Source organism: Coenobita brevimanus, chromosome 37 (assembly GCF_032717465.1).
Source record: "Coenobita brevimanus isolate Jiangsu-jjx chromosome 37, ASM3271746v2, whole genome shotgun sequence".
NCBI classification, from domain to species: domain Eukaryota; kingdom Metazoa; phylum Arthropoda; class Malacostraca; order Decapoda; family Coenobitidae; genus Coenobita; species Coenobita brevimanus.
Window position 1 is genome coordinate 9,810,837 of NC_136990.1, and position 18,066 is coordinate 9,828,902.

At 43.1% G+C, this 18,066-nt stretch overlaps 1 protein-coding gene across 1 annotated transcript in view; it reads right to left on the reverse strand.

Moving 5' to 3' along the window:
- Window positions 1–1,799: 1,799 nt before the first annotated feature.
- Window positions 1,800–18,066, reverse strand: part of Pka-R2 (cAMP-dependent protein kinase type II regulatory subunit) — a 168,133-nt gene continuing 151,866 nt past the window's right edge. The window contains exons 4-8 of the mRNA XM_080269800.1: window positions 17,102–17,208; window positions 13,836–14,097; window positions 11,155–11,313; window positions 8,087–8,189; window positions 1,800–2,338 (exon numbers count right to left, since the gene is read on the reverse strand). Coding sequence (XP_080125926.1) covers window positions 2,208–2,338; window positions 8,087–8,189; window positions 11,155–11,313; window positions 13,836–14,097; window positions 17,102–17,208 — 762 coding nt within the window. The 3' untranslated portion in view covers window positions 1,800–2,207. The remainder of the gene's footprint in view (window positions 2,339–8,086; window positions 8,190–11,154; window positions 11,314–13,835; window positions 14,098–17,101; window positions 17,209–18,066) is intronic.

An 18,066-nucleotide genomic window follows, 5' to 3' on the forward strand; every position in this document is an offset into this window, starting at 1 on the left:
GTAAAATAATTCACTAGGGAAATGGAGTTAGGGAGCTGAACAAAGTCAATAGCAATATACAATACATAAAATAAATCGCTTAGGAAAAGGTGTTAGGAGGCTGGAAAAAAAAAAAAAAAAAAAAAAACTGATAGCAGACATATGTAAAATAAATCACTGAGGAAAAGGTGTTAGGGAGCAAAGTAAACCAGTCGATAGTAACATATAAGTAAAATAAATCACTTGGGAAAAGGTGTTAGGAAGCACAGCAAACCAGTCGACAGTAAGATGTAATAAGTAAAAATAAATTGCTTAAGAAAAGGTGTTAGGGAACAGAACAAATCAGTCACCACATCCTCAGTCTGCAGCTCTTGAGATATATAAAATACCACAAGGCGTAAACAGCAAAAGTGATCAAATTAACGTGGCTCTTTTCTCGTGCTGTGTCTACGGCTCCCAGTTACCAATAGCTGTCCTCCATCCTTACCTACTACCCTTGTGTGTGTGTGTGTGTGTGTGTGTGTGTGTGTGTGTGTGTGTGTGTGTGTGTGTACAACCCCTCGGACTTCGACATGCCATAAATCAAAAGAGCGTAATGACGAGATGACAACGATTTTTGACGAAACATTGGGAACCCTCTACATGTCATACCCCTGGGTGGAATGAGCTGAAATTTGGCGAGAATATGCCTTGTATGTCAGAGCAGGTTCATGTCAAGTTTGGTGCACTAGAACATACAGGACACCTATTTATGAGTTAAAATTGAGAACGACACCTGGATGTCCGTAGCAGGAGCAAGCACTTAGCAGCCCCATCAGGTCACTAAGCGCTTGAGATTTGAACCAATGTTGATATACCGTTTTTTGCTTACAGTTCCCTCATTTAGAATTTTCCAAACTCATGCCCCTTTCCTCCCAGGACACCCTGTATATAGCACAATTATTTTTATTTTATTATCAAAGAATTCCTTGAGGTGGGCCATCCCTCCCTTCCTGCCATCTAGAATTTTACTCAACCTGTGATGGACATTTCAACTGGAATGCGATAGAGATAGCCTAATTTTTTACCAGAATGCGATAGATATAGCCTAATTTTGACCAGAATGCGATAGATACAGCCTAATGTCGACCAGAATGCGATAGATATTGTAATTAAATCCCCACACAGTAAGAGACATTTCCCTAACCTTCATCCATCATCAAAAACCATTGACAATAACAGAGAGTCACTACATTAGGCTTGCTGTTGTGCTTATTATGATTTTTCCGAAGAAGCCCAGTCTTTTGCATATATTATTTTCCGTTTCCAATAATCACATTAGTTTTTTGCTTAACCCAAAAGATATGGAGAAAGGTCGAGACGTGCATGTGATAATTTTGGTGTTCAGAAATTCTTGCAGAGTAAAATACGAGTATGGCGTTTGGAAAATCTTGCGGAGTAACTTTTGTCAGTTTCCCAAAATAGTCCAGTGTTTTTCTTTTTTCTAACCAGTTGTGTACATATATTTCCATGGTAACAGGGTCTCGCATATTATATTTAATTTTTCGATTTTTAACCATATATTTTAACTTTCCCCCCAAAAAAACACCAATTTCTCTTGCCCAGTCACATATATCATCTCTTGCATCGTTCTAAAAATTCACATATTATTATTTCCTTGCATCATACCATTAACTCTTCAACTATACATAATATATCTTTCATTCATTCATTTTTTCACTTCCCCAAATATCACATAACATCATTTTTTTTACCCTTTTCCAAATATTTACTTATAATTCTTGCCCAAAAACACTGCATATGATTTTTACCCACTTTACACATTATTTTTCCTTTTTCAAAATATTTCGTCCACTAAATTCCCCTTTTTCACATCTACTCCCATTATTCATTATATTCCATTTTTTCCTAAATATTTTCAATCATTTTTTTTTTCCATGATACGTCGTCCACATATAAAAATTTTTTTGCTGGTAAGAGCCTGACTTGCACATTATATTATTTTTTTAATTTCCCCAACGTATAGTTTTTCTTTTCAAATTCCCACTGGATTTTCTTTTGCTCTCTCTCACTGCATTTGGCCTTTTCCAAAATACGTCGTTTTTCAAAAAACCACTGCCTTCATGCATACAGTTGACATCAGTGGCGGCGGCTGGTTCTCAAGTGATGTTAGTAGCTGTTGTAGTGATGTTAGTGGCTGATGTTGTAGTGATGTCCGTGGATTTACTTCATCGGATGTCTGAAATGTTGGCCTTGGACCCAAAAATGCGTAGGAGTTCATTCTCGTAGTCTTCAATGTTGCGTTTCATTAGGTCCATACAGGGCCCCAGCAGACGCTCAAAGGCCTCCACGTCCAAAACTGAAAGCAAGGTGATATTGTTATTACTGTTATTATTATCATTATTATTATTATTATTATTATTATTATCATTATTCCTACTGGTATTACTACTACTACTACTGCTACTACTACAACCACTATTACTATGTAGACGCTCAAAGGCCTCCACATCTAAGACTGAAAGCAAGGTGACGTTGTTATTATTATTATTATTATCATTATTACTACTACTACTACTACTACTACTACTGCTGCTACGGTACTACTGTTTCTGTGTAGATGCTCAAATGCCTCCACATCCGAGACTGAAAGCAAGGCAACGTTATTATTATTATTATTATCATTAATATTACTACTACTACTACTACTATTACTACTACTACTACTACTACATAACGTGGAAGGAAAAGTATGTGAGACTAATAATAATCATCATCATCAACTAGGTAGAGGGATAAGGCAGGGTTACAATATCTTCTCTTCAGTAATAACAATATATGAACATTCTCTCTCTCTCTCTCTCTCTCTCTCTCTCTCTCTCTCTCACATTGTCAGAGGTTATGGAAGCTCCCTAACACCTCTTCCTTACCGATTTATTTTTGGATATGGCTGGGTAACATGGTTGTGTACGTAATTCATGCAGAGGATGGTGTAATATGGAAAATAAATCGCTTAGGAAGAGGTGTTTGGGAGCTTTCTTAACTGACGAGAATACACGCCCTTCACAGAAACTCCCTAACACCTTTTCTTAAGTGATTTATTTTGCTTATTACACCTTACTGTCCCGCTGTGTGTTACATAAATCCTTCCAATATCGCCATACTCTGCATAAATAACGTACAAATGAATATAAACCTGCCATATCCAAAAATAAATCGCTAAGGAAGAGGTGTTAGGGAGCCTCCTTAACCACGACAGCACTGCCACACCTTAACAGTGAACCTGACTCCATTCTCTCCCGCAACACATGACACGCATCGATTTATTCAAAAACTCTCACTTACCTAAAACTTCTGGATCATTTTTTCAACCCTAACGCCAGTGTTTGTCCGACTTATTCTTATCATCCACCGTAGTCCGTATTCTCTTCGGTAAAGGAAGCTTCCTAACACCTCTTCCTTAGCGATTTATTTTTGGCTATGGGTGGTTAATATTCTTTTGTACGTTATTTATGCAGAGTATGGCGACATTGGAAGGACTTATGTAACACAGAAGAGGACAGTAAGGTGTAATAAACAAAGTAAATCGCTTAGGAAAAGGTGTTAGGGAGCTTTATGCAGAGTATGGCGACATTGGAAGGACTTATGTAACACAGAAGAGGACAGTAAGGTGTAATAAACAAAATAAATCGCTTAGGAAAAAGTGTTAGGGAGCTTTATGCAGAGTATGGCGATATTCGAAGGATTTATGTAACACAGAAGAGGACAGTAAGGTGTAATAAGCAAAATAAATCGCTTAGGAAAAGGTGTTAGGGAGCTTTATGCAGAGTATGGCAATATTGGAAGGATTTATGTAACACAGAAGAGGACAGTAAGGTGTAATAAACAAAATAAATCGCTTAGGAAAAGGTGTTAGGGAGCTTTATGCAGAGTATGGCGATATTGGAAGGATTTATGTAACACAGAAGAGGACAGTAAGGTGTAATAAACTAAATAAATCGCTTAGGAAAAGGTGTTAGGGAGCTTTATGCAGAGTATGGCGATATTGGAAGGATTTATGTAACACAGAAGAGGACAGTAAGGTGTAATAAGCAAAATAAATCGCTTAGGAAAAGGTGTTAGGGAGCTTTATGCAGAGTATGGCGATATTGGAAGGATTTATGTAACACAGAAGAGGACAGTAAGGTGTAATAAACAAAATAAATCACTTAGGAAAAGGTGTTAGGGAGCTTTATGCAGAGTATGGCGATATTGGAAGGATTTATGTAACACAGAAGAGGACAGTAAGGTGTAATAAACAAAATAAATCGCTTAGGAAAAGGTGTTAGGGAGCTTTATGCAGAGTATGGCGATATTGGAAGGATTTATATAACACAGAAGAGGACAGTAAGGTGTAATAAGCAAAATAAATCGCTTAGGAAAAGGTGTTAGGGAGCTTTATGCAGAGTATGGCGATATTGGAAGGATTTATGTAACACAGAAGAGGACAGTAAGGTGTAATAAACAAAATAAATCGCTTAGGAAAAGGTGTTAGGGAGCTTTATGCAGAGTATGGCGATATTGGAAGGATTTATGTAACACAGAAGAGGACAGTAAGGTGTAATAAGCAAAATAAATCGCTTAGGAAAAGGTGTTAGGGAGCTTTATGCAGAGTATGGCGATATTGGAAGGATTTATGTAACACAGAAGAGGACAGTAAGGTGTAATAAACAAAATAAATCGCTTAGGAAAAGGTGTTAGGGAGCTTTATGCAGAGTATGGCGATATTGGAAGGATTTATGTAACACAGAAGAGGACAGGAAAGTTAAGCAAAATAAATCGCTTAGGAAAAGGTGTTTGAATTACAGAACTTGGCCCATATTCTCATCAGTTAAGGCAGCTCCCTAACACCTCTTCCTTAGCGATTTATTTTTGAATACGGATGGTTAATACCAACTTTCGTTACTTTCTGCAGAGTACTGTGGTACTAGAAGGATTTAAATAACACAAAAGAGGATGGTAAGGAGTAATAAACAGAATAAATCGCTTAGGTCGAGGTGTTTGGGCTGTTGGCTGCTGCGTAAGGCAAGGGAAGATCAATAAGTCACTATTGATTTCCTGCACACCGATGAGAGCAAGACAGGGCCAGTATTCTCATTGGAAGCTCCCTAACACCGTTTCCTAAGCGATTTATTTTGCTTATTACACCTTACTGTCCTCTTCTGTGTTACATAAATCCTTCCAATATCGCCATACTCTGCATAAAGCTCCCTAACACCTTTTCCTAAGCGATTTATTTTGTTTATTACACCTTACTGTCCTCTTCTGTGTTACATAAATCCTTCAAATATCGCCAGACTCTGCATAAAGCTCCCTAACACCTTTTCCTAAGCGATTTATTTTGTTTATTACACCTTACTGTCCTCTTCTGTTACATAAATCCTTCCAGTATCGCCATACTTTGCATAAAGCTCCCTAACACCTTTTCCTAAGCGATTTATTTTGTTTATTACACCTTACTGTCCTCTTCTGTGTTACACAAATCCTTCCAATATCGCCATACTCTGCATATAGCTCCCTAACACCTTTTCCTAAGCGATTTATTTTGTTTATTACACCTTACTGTCCTCTTCTGTGTTACATAAATCCTTCCAATATCGCCATACTCTGCATAAAGCTCCCTAACACCTTTTCCTAAGTGATTTATTTTGTTTATTACACCTTACTGTCCTCTTCTGTGTTACATAAATCCTTCCAATATCACCATACTCTGCATAAAGCTCCCTAACACCTTTCCCTAAGTGATTTATTTTGTTTATTACACCTTACTGTCCTCTTCTGTGTTACATAAATCCTTCCAATATCGCCATACTCTGCATAAAGCTCCCTAACACCTTTTCCTAAGCGATTTATTTTGTTTTTTTGACCTTACTGTCCTCTTCTGTGTTACATAAATCCTTCCAATATCGCCATACTCTGCATAAAGCTCCCTAACACCTTTTCCTAAGTGATTTATTTTGTTTATTACACCTTACTGTCCTCTTCTGTGTTACATAAATCCTTCCAATATCGCCATACTCTGCATAAAGCTCCCTAACACCTTTTCCTAAGCGATTTATTTTGTTTATTACACCTTACTGTCCTCTTCTGTGTTACATAAATCCTTCCAATATCGCCATACTCTGCATAAAGCTCCCTAACACCTTTTCCTAAGCGATTTATTTTGTTTATTACACCTTACTGTCCTCTTCTGTGTTACATAAATCCTTCCAATATCGCCATACTCTGCATAAAGCTCCCTAACACCTTTTCCTAAGTGATTTATTTTGTTTATTACACCTTACTGTCCTCTTCTGTGTTACATAAATCCTTCCAATATCGCCATACTCTGCATAAAGCTCCCTAACACCTATTCCTAAGCGATTTATTTTGTTTATTACACCTTACTGTCCTCTTCTGTGTTACATAAATCCTTCCAATATCGCCATACTCTGCATAAAGCTCCCTAACACCTTTTCCTAAGCGATTTATTTTGTTTATTACACCTTACTGTCCTCTTCTGTGTTACATAAATCCTTCCAATATCGCCATACTCTGCATAAAGCTCCCTAACACCTTTTCCTAAGCGATTTATTTTGTTTATTACACCTTACTGTCCTCTTCTGTGTTACATAAATCCTTCCAATATCGCCATACTCTGCATAAAGCTCCCTAACACCTTTTCCTAAGCGATTTATTTTGTTTATTACACCTTACTGTCCTCTTCTGTGTTACATAAATCCTTCCAATATCGCCATACTCTGCATAAATAACGTACAAAAGGATATTAACCAGCCACAGCCAAAAATAAATCGCTAAGGAAGAGGTGTTAGGGACGGTTCAGTGTTATCAGTATTTAACCTGCATCATTTATTCCCGTCCTACTCCCACTGTCACACCCACGCCCACACCAGCAGACTGAGCTGTACTATAGGGAATAAATCGCTAAGGAAGAGGTGCTACACAGTTTTATATGCCATCTATACTACTGGATTCATTATTTTCGTCTCTCTCTCTCTCACTCTGTGTGTGTGTGTGTGTGTGTGTGTGTGTGTGTGTGTGTGTGTGTGTGTGTGTGTGTGTGTAGGGACTGGGTTGTGGTGGCAGTGGATGTGGTGGTGGCAGTGGGTGTGGTGGCAGTGGGTGTGGTGGTGGCAGTGGGTGTGGTGGTGGCAGTGGGTGTGGTGGCAGTGGGTGTGGTGATGGCAGTGGGTGTGGTGGTGGCAGTGGGTGTGGTGGTGGCAGTGGATGTGGTGGTGGCAGTGGGTGTGGTGGTGGCAGTGGGTGTGGTGGTGGCAGTGGGTGTGGTGGTGGCAGTGGGTGTGATGGTGGCAGTGGGTGTGGTGGTGGCAGTGGGTGTAGTGGTGGCAGTGGTGTGGTGGTGGCAGTGGGTGTGGTGGTGGCAGTGGGTGTGGTGGTGGCAGTGGGTGTGGTGGTGGCAGTGGGTGTGGTGGTGGCAGTGGGTGTGGTGGTGGCAGTGGGTGTGGTGGTGGCAGTGGTGTGGTGGTGGCAGTGGGTGTAGTGGTGGCAGTGGTGTGGTGGTGGCAGTGGTGTGGTGGTGGCAGTGGGTGTGGTGGTGGTAGTTGGTGTGGTGGTGGCAGTGGGTGTGGTGGTGGCAGTGGGTGTGGTGGCAGTGGGTGTGGTGGTGGCAGTGGGTGTGGTGGTGGTAGTTGGTGTGGTGGCAGTGGGTGTGGTGGTGGTAGTTGGTGTGGTGGTGGTAGTGGGTGTGGTGGTGGCAGTGGGTGTGGTGGTGGCAGTGGGTGTGGTGGTGGCAGTGGGTGTGGTGGTGGCAGTGGGTGTGGTGTCTGCATAGTATGAGAGACTGACTAGGAGAGTGTGAGTGCGGTGAAGGGGAAAGGGGGAGAGGAAGACCGAAGATGCGACAGAGGTTGGAGAGAAGACAGATTACATGGAGGCGATTTGTTGTAGCCACCCCTTCTGGCATTAAGGCATCTGATGATAGACAGATAGATAGATAGACAGACAGGTAGAGATACATAGATAGATAGACAGGTAGATAGATAGATAGACAGACAGACAGAGCCTTGCAATGCCTCATGCACCCCTCACAGGATGCGGCGTCACTCACATGCTAGCTTGGCCTTTCCCACGGCGTGGACAGAGGCGGCACGAGGCTTCTTGGTGACCAAGGCTAGTTCACCAAAATACCCCCCCACCGACACCCGACTGATCTGTGGCCAAAGATTATTATTATTATTATTATTATTATTATTACTACTACTACTACTACTACTATTATTATTATTATTATTATTATCATCGTCATTACCATCATTATCACTATCACTAAATATATAACCATCATCATCATTTATCATCATCATTATCATCACTAAATATACAATGTTCACCACCACCTTTGGATCTCCTCTCCTTTCAATGATCCACCTGGTGAACAAGCCTACATCTTTTCTATCCTTAATGACCTACAGCAGCTTGTACAGCACCCTACCCGTATCCCTGACCGCCTTGGAGAGAGCTCCAACATACTTGACCTCTTCCTCACAACAAATCCTTCTGCTTACTCTGTTAATCTTTTCTCTCCGTTGGGCTCCTCTGATCACAACCTTATCACCTTAACCTGTCCTATCACTCCGGTACGGCCTGTGGACCCTCCAGGGAAACGTCGTCTGTGGCATTTTGGATCCGCGGACTGGGAGGCCCTCAGGCAGTACTTCTTTGATTTTCCCTGGAATGATTATTGCTTCCATGACAGGGAGCCATCTGAGTGTGCCTTGCGCATTACGGAGGTTATTCTCTCGGGCATGGAAGCATACATTCCTTTCTCATATCCTTTGACTAACGCAAGAAAGCATTGGTTTAATCACGCTTGTTCTAATGCTGTCCGCAACAAGGAGAGGGCCTACAAAAGGTACCGGAGCCAACCCACCCCTGAAGCACATGATCTTTACGTTTCTGCCCGGAATCGTGCTAAGTCTGTTCTTCGCTCTACTAAAAATAATTTCATCCATACTAAATGCTCTCAACTCTCCAACTCGAATTCTTCCCGCTCCTTCTGGCACCTTGCCAAAAATCTTTCTAACAACTTTACCTCATCATCCTTCCCTCCTCTTTTCTACTCTGATGGTTCTGTAGCTATTTCTTCTACTGATAAAGCAGATCTCTTCGCACAGACTTTCTCCTCCAATTCCACCTTAGACGATTCCGGTGCTGTTCCTCCATGACTTCTCCCCTCTGACTTCCTCATGGCTGACATTAAAATTTCTTCAGTTGATGTATTTTCTGCCATTACTGGCCTCAGTACTAACAAGGCATATGGGCCTGATGGGGTCCCTCCTGTTGTTCTCAAGAACTGTGCTTCTGTGCTTACACCCTGCCTAGGCAAACTCTTTCGCCTTTGTCTGTCAACTTGTACCTTTCCTTCTTGTTGGAAGTTTGCTCTCATTCAGCCAGTCCCAAAGAAGGGTGACCACTCCCAACCCTCCAACTATCGTCCAATTGCTTTAACGTCCTGTATTTCAAAAGTTTTCGAGTCAATTCTCAATAGAAAAATTTTAAGGCATCTTTCCTATCACAACCTTCTTTCCAATCGTCAGTACGGGTTCCGTCAGGGATGCTCCACTGGCGATCTTCTCACCTACCTTTCAGACTCCAGGTCATCCTCCTTTCGGGACTTTAGCGAAAGCTTTGCCATTGCACTTGACATCTCAAAGGCTTTCGATCGAGTCTGGCATAAATCTTTAATTTCCAAACTGCCCTCCTACGGTTTCTATCCTTCTATCCGTGCCTTCATCGCTAGCTTCCTTTCTGGTCGTTCTGTAGCCGCTGTTGTAGACGGCCATCGTTCTTCTCCTAGATCTATCAACAGTGGTGTTCCTCAGGGCTCTGTCCTATCACTTACTCTCTTCCTTTTATTCATCAATGATAATAGTGCCCCTCCCTGTAAAACAATTAACTCTAAGCCGTTGGCCACCCCATCTGGGATACATGGCGTCTGGCAATGAATGCATGAATGAATCTTCTAAGCTGTACATCTAACCCTATCCACTCATACGCTGATGACTCCACCCTTCACCTTTCCATTCGGTTCCCGCAACGCCCATCTCAACAGTTACTTCAACAAACAAGGGATGAGGCTATGGCACACCTAATGTCTGACTTGGCTCGTATCTCTGACTGGGGTAAAAATAATATGGTTGTTTTTAATGCATCTAAGACTCAGTTCTTACACCTATCAACCCGACAAAGTCTTCCACAGGTATACCCACTAATGTTTAATAATATTCAACTTAATCCTGCATCATCCTTGAACATGCTTGGGGTTTCATTTACTCGGGACTTATCTTGGAAAGATCATATTACATCTCTTATAAAATCTGCTTCCAAGAGATTGGGTGTGCTATGCAGACTCCGCTCTTTCTTTACCCCTGCACAATTGTTGACTCTATACAGGGGTTTTATCCGCCCCTGTGTGGAGTACAACTCTCATGTGTGGGGAGGCTCCCCACATACAGCTCTTCTCAATAGGGTGGAGTCAAAGGCTTTTCGTCTCATTAACTCTCCTCCTCTTACTGACTCCCTTCAACCTCTGTCTCTTCGCCGCACTGTTGCATCTTTATCTCTTTTCTATCGCTACTTTAATGGTCACTGCTCCTCTGAACTGTCTGCTTGCATTCCTCCGCCTCTACGACGGGCACGTAGCACCCGTCTGGCAGCAAACTCTCATCCCTTTTCTGTCCAACTCTCTAATGCAAGAGTTAACCGTTACTCCCAGTCTTTCATTTATGCAACAGGTCAGCTCTGGAATTGTCTCCCTCTGTCTGTATTTCCTGCTGCCTATGATCTCCAGTCTTTCAAACGCAGTGTGTCCAGGCATCTCAAAATGGTCGGATCTTGAATTTGGCTCTCTATTGTATTTTGTTTTTCTCTTGGAGGGAACTGTAACTGCGGGCTCATGGCCTTTGGTTCCTTCTTCCTCGCATTAAAAAAAAAAAACTATCATCATCATTATCATCATCATTGTCAACATCATCACTACATATCTGAACGTCACTATTATCACTATCATCATCATCATAATCAAGAAAACTAATATTATCACCATTATTATTATCAAGAACAACTACTACTACTACTACTACCACAACCACCACACCACCACACCACCACACTCACCTCTTTCTCCTGTTGCTCTGGGTTGGTCATGGTAATCCTGACGGTGCCCTCCTCCAGAAAGTACATGCCGTCAGCCGAGTCTCCCTGCTCTATAATCAGCTCTCCAGGGGCGTAGATCCGCGGCACAAGGGCGTCGGCGAGGTTCATGCGTTCGTATTTCTGGAAGGCAGATGGATGGGCTAGTGAGAAGGAGAGGCAGCACGAGGATGAGCATGGTTCAGTGGGAGTAATGCTGGTGGTGGTGGTGATGATGATGATGATGATGATATAATGATAATCCTAAACTCGTTAACTTAGGCACGTATTCACTTCGGTTAAGGAAGCTCCCTAACACCTTTTCCTAAGCGAATTATTTTGCTTATTACACCTTACTGTCCTCTTCTGTGTTACATAAATCCTTCCAGTATCGCCATACTCTGCATAAAGCTCCCTAACACCTTTTCCTAAGCGAATTATTTTGCTTATTACACCTTACTGTCCTCTTCTGTGTTACATAAATCCTTCCAATATCGCCATACTCTGCATAAAGCTCCCTAACACCTTTTCCTAAGCGATTTATTTTCTTCATTACACCTTACTGTCCTCTTCTGTGTTACATAAATCCTTCCAATATCGCCATACTCTGCATAAAGCTCCCTAACACCTTTTCCTAAGCGATTTATTTTGCTTATTACACCTTACTGTCCTCTTCTGTTACATAAATCCTTCCAATATCGCCATACTCTGCATAAAGCTCCCTAACACCTTTTCCTAAGCGATTTATTTTGTTTATTACACCTTACTGTTCTCTTCTGTGTTATATAAATCCTTCCAATATCATCAAAGCTCCCTAACACCTTTTCATAAGTGATTTATTTTGTTTATTACACCTTACTGTCCTCTTCTGTGTTACACAAATCCTTCCAATATCGCCATACTCTGCATAAAGCTCCCTAACACCTTTTCCTAAGTGATTTATTTTGCTTATCACACCTTACTGTCCTCTTCTGTGTTACATAAATCCTTCCAATATCACCATACTCTGCATAAAGCTCCCTAACACCTTTTCCTAAGCGATTTATTTTCTTCATTACACCTTACTGTCCTCTTGTGTGTTACATAAATCCTTCCAATATCGCCATACTGTGCATAAAGCGCCCTAACACGTTTTCCTAAGTGATTTATTTTGTTTATTACACCTTACTGTCCTCTTCTATGTTACATAAATCCTTCCAATATCACCATACACTGCATAAAGCTCTCTAACACCTTTTCCTAAGCGATTTATTTTGCTTATTACACCTTACTGTCCTCTTCTGTGTTACATAAATCCTTCCAATATCGCAATACTCTGCATAAAGATCCCTAACACCTTTTCCTAAGCGATTTATTTTGCTTATTACATCTTACTGTCCTCTTGTGTGTTACATAAATCCTTCCAATATCGCCATACTCTGCATAAAGCTCCCTAACACCTTTTCCTAAGTGATTTATTTTGCTTATTACACCTTACTGTCCTCTTCTGTGTTACATAAACCTTCCAATATCGCCATACTTTGCATAAATAACGTACAGAAGGATATTAACCAGCCATATCCAAAAATAAATCGCTAGGGAAGAGGTGTTAGGTAAAATAGACTTGGCTGTTGTTTTTCATCCTATTTTTCTTTAAACTTTCTTAAGAGAGAGAGAGGATGAGGTGGCGGGGTGGAGGGAGACTGAGGATGAGGACAGACAGACTGACAGACAGACAAATAGACATATAGAAAGACAGATATACACTGAAAGATTAATAGACAGATAGACAGACAGAACGATAGATAGGCAGAGAGATATATGGATAGATAGATAGATAGATAGACAGACAGACAGAGAGATAGACAGATATTATAGATAGATATAGTTTTTTTTTTTTTTGCAAGGAAGAAGGAACTATAGACCTGAAGCCAGCAAGATAGAGCCAAGATAAAGAGCGAACCCGCAGCCCCGCCACTCACCTGTCCTCAGCATGCCACTCACCTGTCCTCAGCATGCCACTCACCTGTCCTCAGCATGCCACTCCCCTGTCCTCAGCATGCCACTCACCTCACTTCAGCATGCCACTCACCTGTCCTCAGCATGCCACTCACCTGCCCTCAGCATGCCACTCACCTGTCCTCAGCATGCCACTCACCTCCCTTCAGGATGCCACTCACTTCCAGCGTCTTCAGCATGGGCACGTTCTCCAGCAGGGCCACTCACCTGTCTTCAGCAGGGCCACTCACCTGTCCTCAGCATGCCACTCACCTCCCTTCAGCATGGTCACTCACGTCTTCGCATGCCACTCACCTCACTTCAGCATGGCACTCACCTCCAGCGTCTTCAGCATGGCACTCACCTCAGCATGGCACTCACCTCAGCATGGCACTCACCTCAGCATGGCACTCACCTCAGTATGGCACTCACCTCAGCATGGCACTCACCTCCAGCGTCTTCAGCATGGCACTCACCTCAGCATGGCACTCACCTCAGCATGGCACTCACCTCAGCATGGCACTCACCTCAGCATGGCACTCACCTCAGCATGGCACTCACCTCCAGCGTCTTCAGCATGGCACTCACCTCAGCATGGCACTCACCTCAGCATGGCACTCACCTCAGCATGGCACTCACCTCAGATGGCACTCACCTCAGCATGACACTCACCTCAGCATGGCACTCACCTCCAGCGTCTTCAGCATGGGCACGTTCTCCAGCAGGGCCTCGTACATTTTCCTCTTGCGGCAGGCTGACTTGAGCAATATCCGGCGGAAGGTGTGCCTGTCCATGGCCCACAGCGCCCCCGCCGTCACTGCCTGGATGGTGGCGGCGCGAGGCAGGTTGTACATCAAGGCCAACTCCCCGAAGCTGCCTGTGTTGTCGTAGCTTCCGACGTGGCGCGGTTCATTATCCCCGTCAGTCTTCACCAGGATGTTATACACGCCTCTGTAAAGTTGGGTGTGTGAAGTTATAGCTATCTATCTGTTAAAGCTATCTATCTGTTAAAGCTATCTATCTATCTATCTATTGCCAGACGCCTCGATCCCGTAAGGGGTGGCCGCAAACAAATCGCCTCCATGTCGCACTGTTCCCCGCCATTTCATTGCCCTGCTCCCAGCTCACACCCCCCTCTCTCATATACCTCTCCACTCCATCCCTCCATCTCACCCTTGGCCTCCCCCTCCCTCTCCCCCCTTCCACCTCACTCACATACTCTCCTCGTCAGTCTCTCACTCTCCATCCTCTCCACTCCATCCCTCCATCTCATCCTCGGCCTTCCCCTCCCTCTCCTCCCCTCCACCTCACTCACATACACTCTCCTCGTCAGTCTCTCGCTCTCCAAATGCCTAACCTAAATGCCTAACATAAATGCCTAGCCTAATGCCTGACCCAATGCCTAATTTAATGCCTAACCCAATGCCTAACCTAAATGCCTAACCTAACCTAACCTAACCTAAATGACTAGCCCAAATGCCTAACCTAAATGCCTGACCTACTTCCTAACCTAAATGACTGACCTAAATGCCTAACCCAAATGCCTAACCTAACCTAACCCAAATGCCTGACCTACTTCCTAACCTAAATGCCTAACCCAAATGCCTAACCTAAATGCCTGACCTACTTCCTAACCTAAATGCCTAACCTAAATGCCAGGGTGAACTAAATGCCCAGGTGAATTAAATGCCTGGGTGAGGGAGGCGGCGGCTCAATCGGTAGTGAGGTGGCCTGCAGTCCTAATGGACCCCGGTTCAAATCCCGCTGGGGCAGGGAACAGTTTAAGGATTTGAATGTCATAAAACAGACTTTACTGATCTACCAGAAGACCCGCCGACAAAAAATACACCAGTCCTGTATGAGACAGCCCTAGCATGTATTTAAAATGGACGGCGGGTCTTAGCGCCGAAGTGGCGACATGTAGAGGTGTATGGGATGTAGAAGGACTACTGGACCTGTAGAGCTTGCTGTGAAGCCAATGCCCAGAGTCGAACACAAAAAAAACTAACTAAATGTCAGTGTCAATTAAATGCCCAGGTGAATACAATAAATGCCCAGGTGTAATAAATCCAGGTGTGTAATAACTGCCCAGGTGGAATGAACGTCACTGCCGATTCACCAAAGCTGACTGTGTCGTAACTTCCACCCAATCGTGTTTCCGCCAAACGTTTCTCTGCCAAGGTATATGAGAGAGGGAGGGGGAGGCCAAGGATGAGATGGAGGGATGGAGTGGAGAGGTATATGAGAGAGGGGGGTGTGAGCTGGGAGCAAGGCAGTGAAATGATGGGGGACAGGGCGATATGGAGGCGATTTGTTTGTGGCCACCCCTTACGGGATTGAGGCGTCTGGCAATAGATAGACACATAGATAGATAGAGAGATAGATAGTTTTTCTGCCTTGCCTTTCCTTTATATAAGTTACATATGTTTCAATGGAGCTTATATGATGAGATTGAAGTAGTGTGACGGTATAACAGAGTGACGCTATAACAAGTGTGACGTAAAAGAGTGACGTACAAGTGTGACGTTATAAGTGACGTTATAACAAGTGTGACGTAATAACGAGTGTGACGTTAAGAGTGACGTTATGACAAGTGACGTAAATGAGTGACGTTATAACAGAGTGACGTTAAAGTGACGTACAAGTGTGACGTTATAAAGACTGATGTTTTAAAGTGACGTTATAACAAGAGTGACGTACAACATGAGTGACGTTATAACAAGAGTGACGTTATAGAGTGACGTTATAACAAGAGTGACGTACAACATGAGTGGTTATAATAAAAGTGACGTTATAGAGTGACGTTATAGAGTGACGTTATAACAAGAGTGACGTACAACATGAGTGACGTTATAACAAGAGTGACGTACAACATGAGTGACGTTATAACAAGAGTGACGTTATAGAGTGACGTTATAACAAGAGTGACGTACAACATGAGTGACGTTATAACAAGAGTGACGTACAACATGAGTGACGTTATAAAGACTGATGTTTTAAAGTGACGTTATAACAAGTGACGTTATAGAGTGACGTTATAACAAGAGTGACGTACAACATGAGTGACATTATAACAAAAGTGACGTTATAGAGTGACGTTATAACAAGAGTGACGTTATAACGAGAGTGACGTTAAAGAGTGACCTTATAACAAGTGTGACGCTATAAATTGACGTTTTAATGAGTGACGTTATAACAAGTGACGTAAAGTGACGTAGTGTGACGTTATAGTGACGTAATAACAAGTGTAACGTAAGAGTGACGTTACAGAGTGACGTTATAACAAGAGTGACGTACAAGTGTGACGTTATAACAAGAGTGACGTTATAGAGTGACGTAATAACAAAAGTGACGTACAAGTGTGACGTTATGAGTGACGTTATAACAAGTGTGACGTTATAGAGTGACGTTAAACAAGACAGCATGACAAAACAACAGAACATCAATTTACACTCTAATGACGTAAAGACAGAGCAGCATGACGTAAAGACAGAACAGCATGACGTAAAGACAGAACAGCATGACGTAAAGACAGCAGCATGACGTAAAGACAGCAGCATGACGTAAAGACAGAACAGCATGACGTAAAGACAGCAGCATGACGTAAAGACAAAACAGCATGACGTAAAGACAGAACAGCATGACGTAAAGACAGCAGCATGACGTAAAGACAGAGCAGCATGACGTAAAGACAGGACAGCATGACGTAAAGACAGAACAGCATGACGTAAAGACAGCAGCATGACGTAAAGACAGAACAGCATGACGTAAAGACAGGACAGCATGACGTAAAGACAGCAGCATGACGTAAAGACAGCAGCATGACGTAAAGACAGAACAGCATGACGTAAAGGCAGGACAGCATGACGTAAACACACAGGACAGCATGACGTAAAGACAGAACACAACAGCATGATGTAAAAGGCCTGACGTTACTAAGAGCTGCTCAACATACGACTCAATGACGTAGAAGTTGTCGCCATCGTCTCCCTGCTTGATCACGTACTCGCCTTCCGTCACCCGTCGCTCAAACATCGCATCCAGCACCTCATTCATCTGATCCTGTGGGGGAAGGGGAGAAAGAATTACATCAGTACCTATCGACGACACGAGGCATGGAGTGGAGGGGTATATGAGGGGGAGGGGTGAACTGGGGGGACAGAGACTGACGAGGAGAGTGTATGTGAGTGAGGTGGTGGGGATGAGGGGGAGGCCAAGGATGAGATGGAGGGATGGAGTGGAGAGGTATATGAGAGAGGGGGTGTGAGCTGGGGGGATGGAGAGTAAGAGACTGACGAGGAGAGTGTGAGTGAGGTGGAAGGGTGGAGGGGGAGGCCAAGGATAAGATGGAGGGATGGAGAGGTATATGAGAGAGGGGGGTGTGATCTGGGAGCAGGGCAGTGAAATGGCGGGGGACAGGGCGACATGGAGGTGATTTGTTTGTGGCCACCCCTTTCGGGATTGAGGCGTCTGGCAATAGATAGATAAATATACACGAGAGTAATGTTTTAAAGAAAGTCTGCCCTTTTTGTGAGGGAAAACAAAAACTGGTTAGTGCATATCAACCACACGAGATTACCTACAGTCCCCCCCCCTCCACCGAAGAGGGGAATCACACCAGCCGCCAGACGATACATATCTAACGCGACTCAAAATATGACCTTCACCTTGACCTACTTTCACCAACTTCGAACTGGTCCGAGGTTTTCATCCCAACTACACACCTGCAAAATGTTATAATGATATCTTGAGCGGTTGCGAAGTTATCGTGGTAACAGACAGACACAGAGACACACAAACTGAAAACAATACCTCCTTCACTATCGCGGCTGGTAAAAATTAGTGCATATCAACATGAGACTAAAAACTGGTGCATATCGACTAGACGAGATTAACGTATGACAAGGAAGTGTGCTCCTT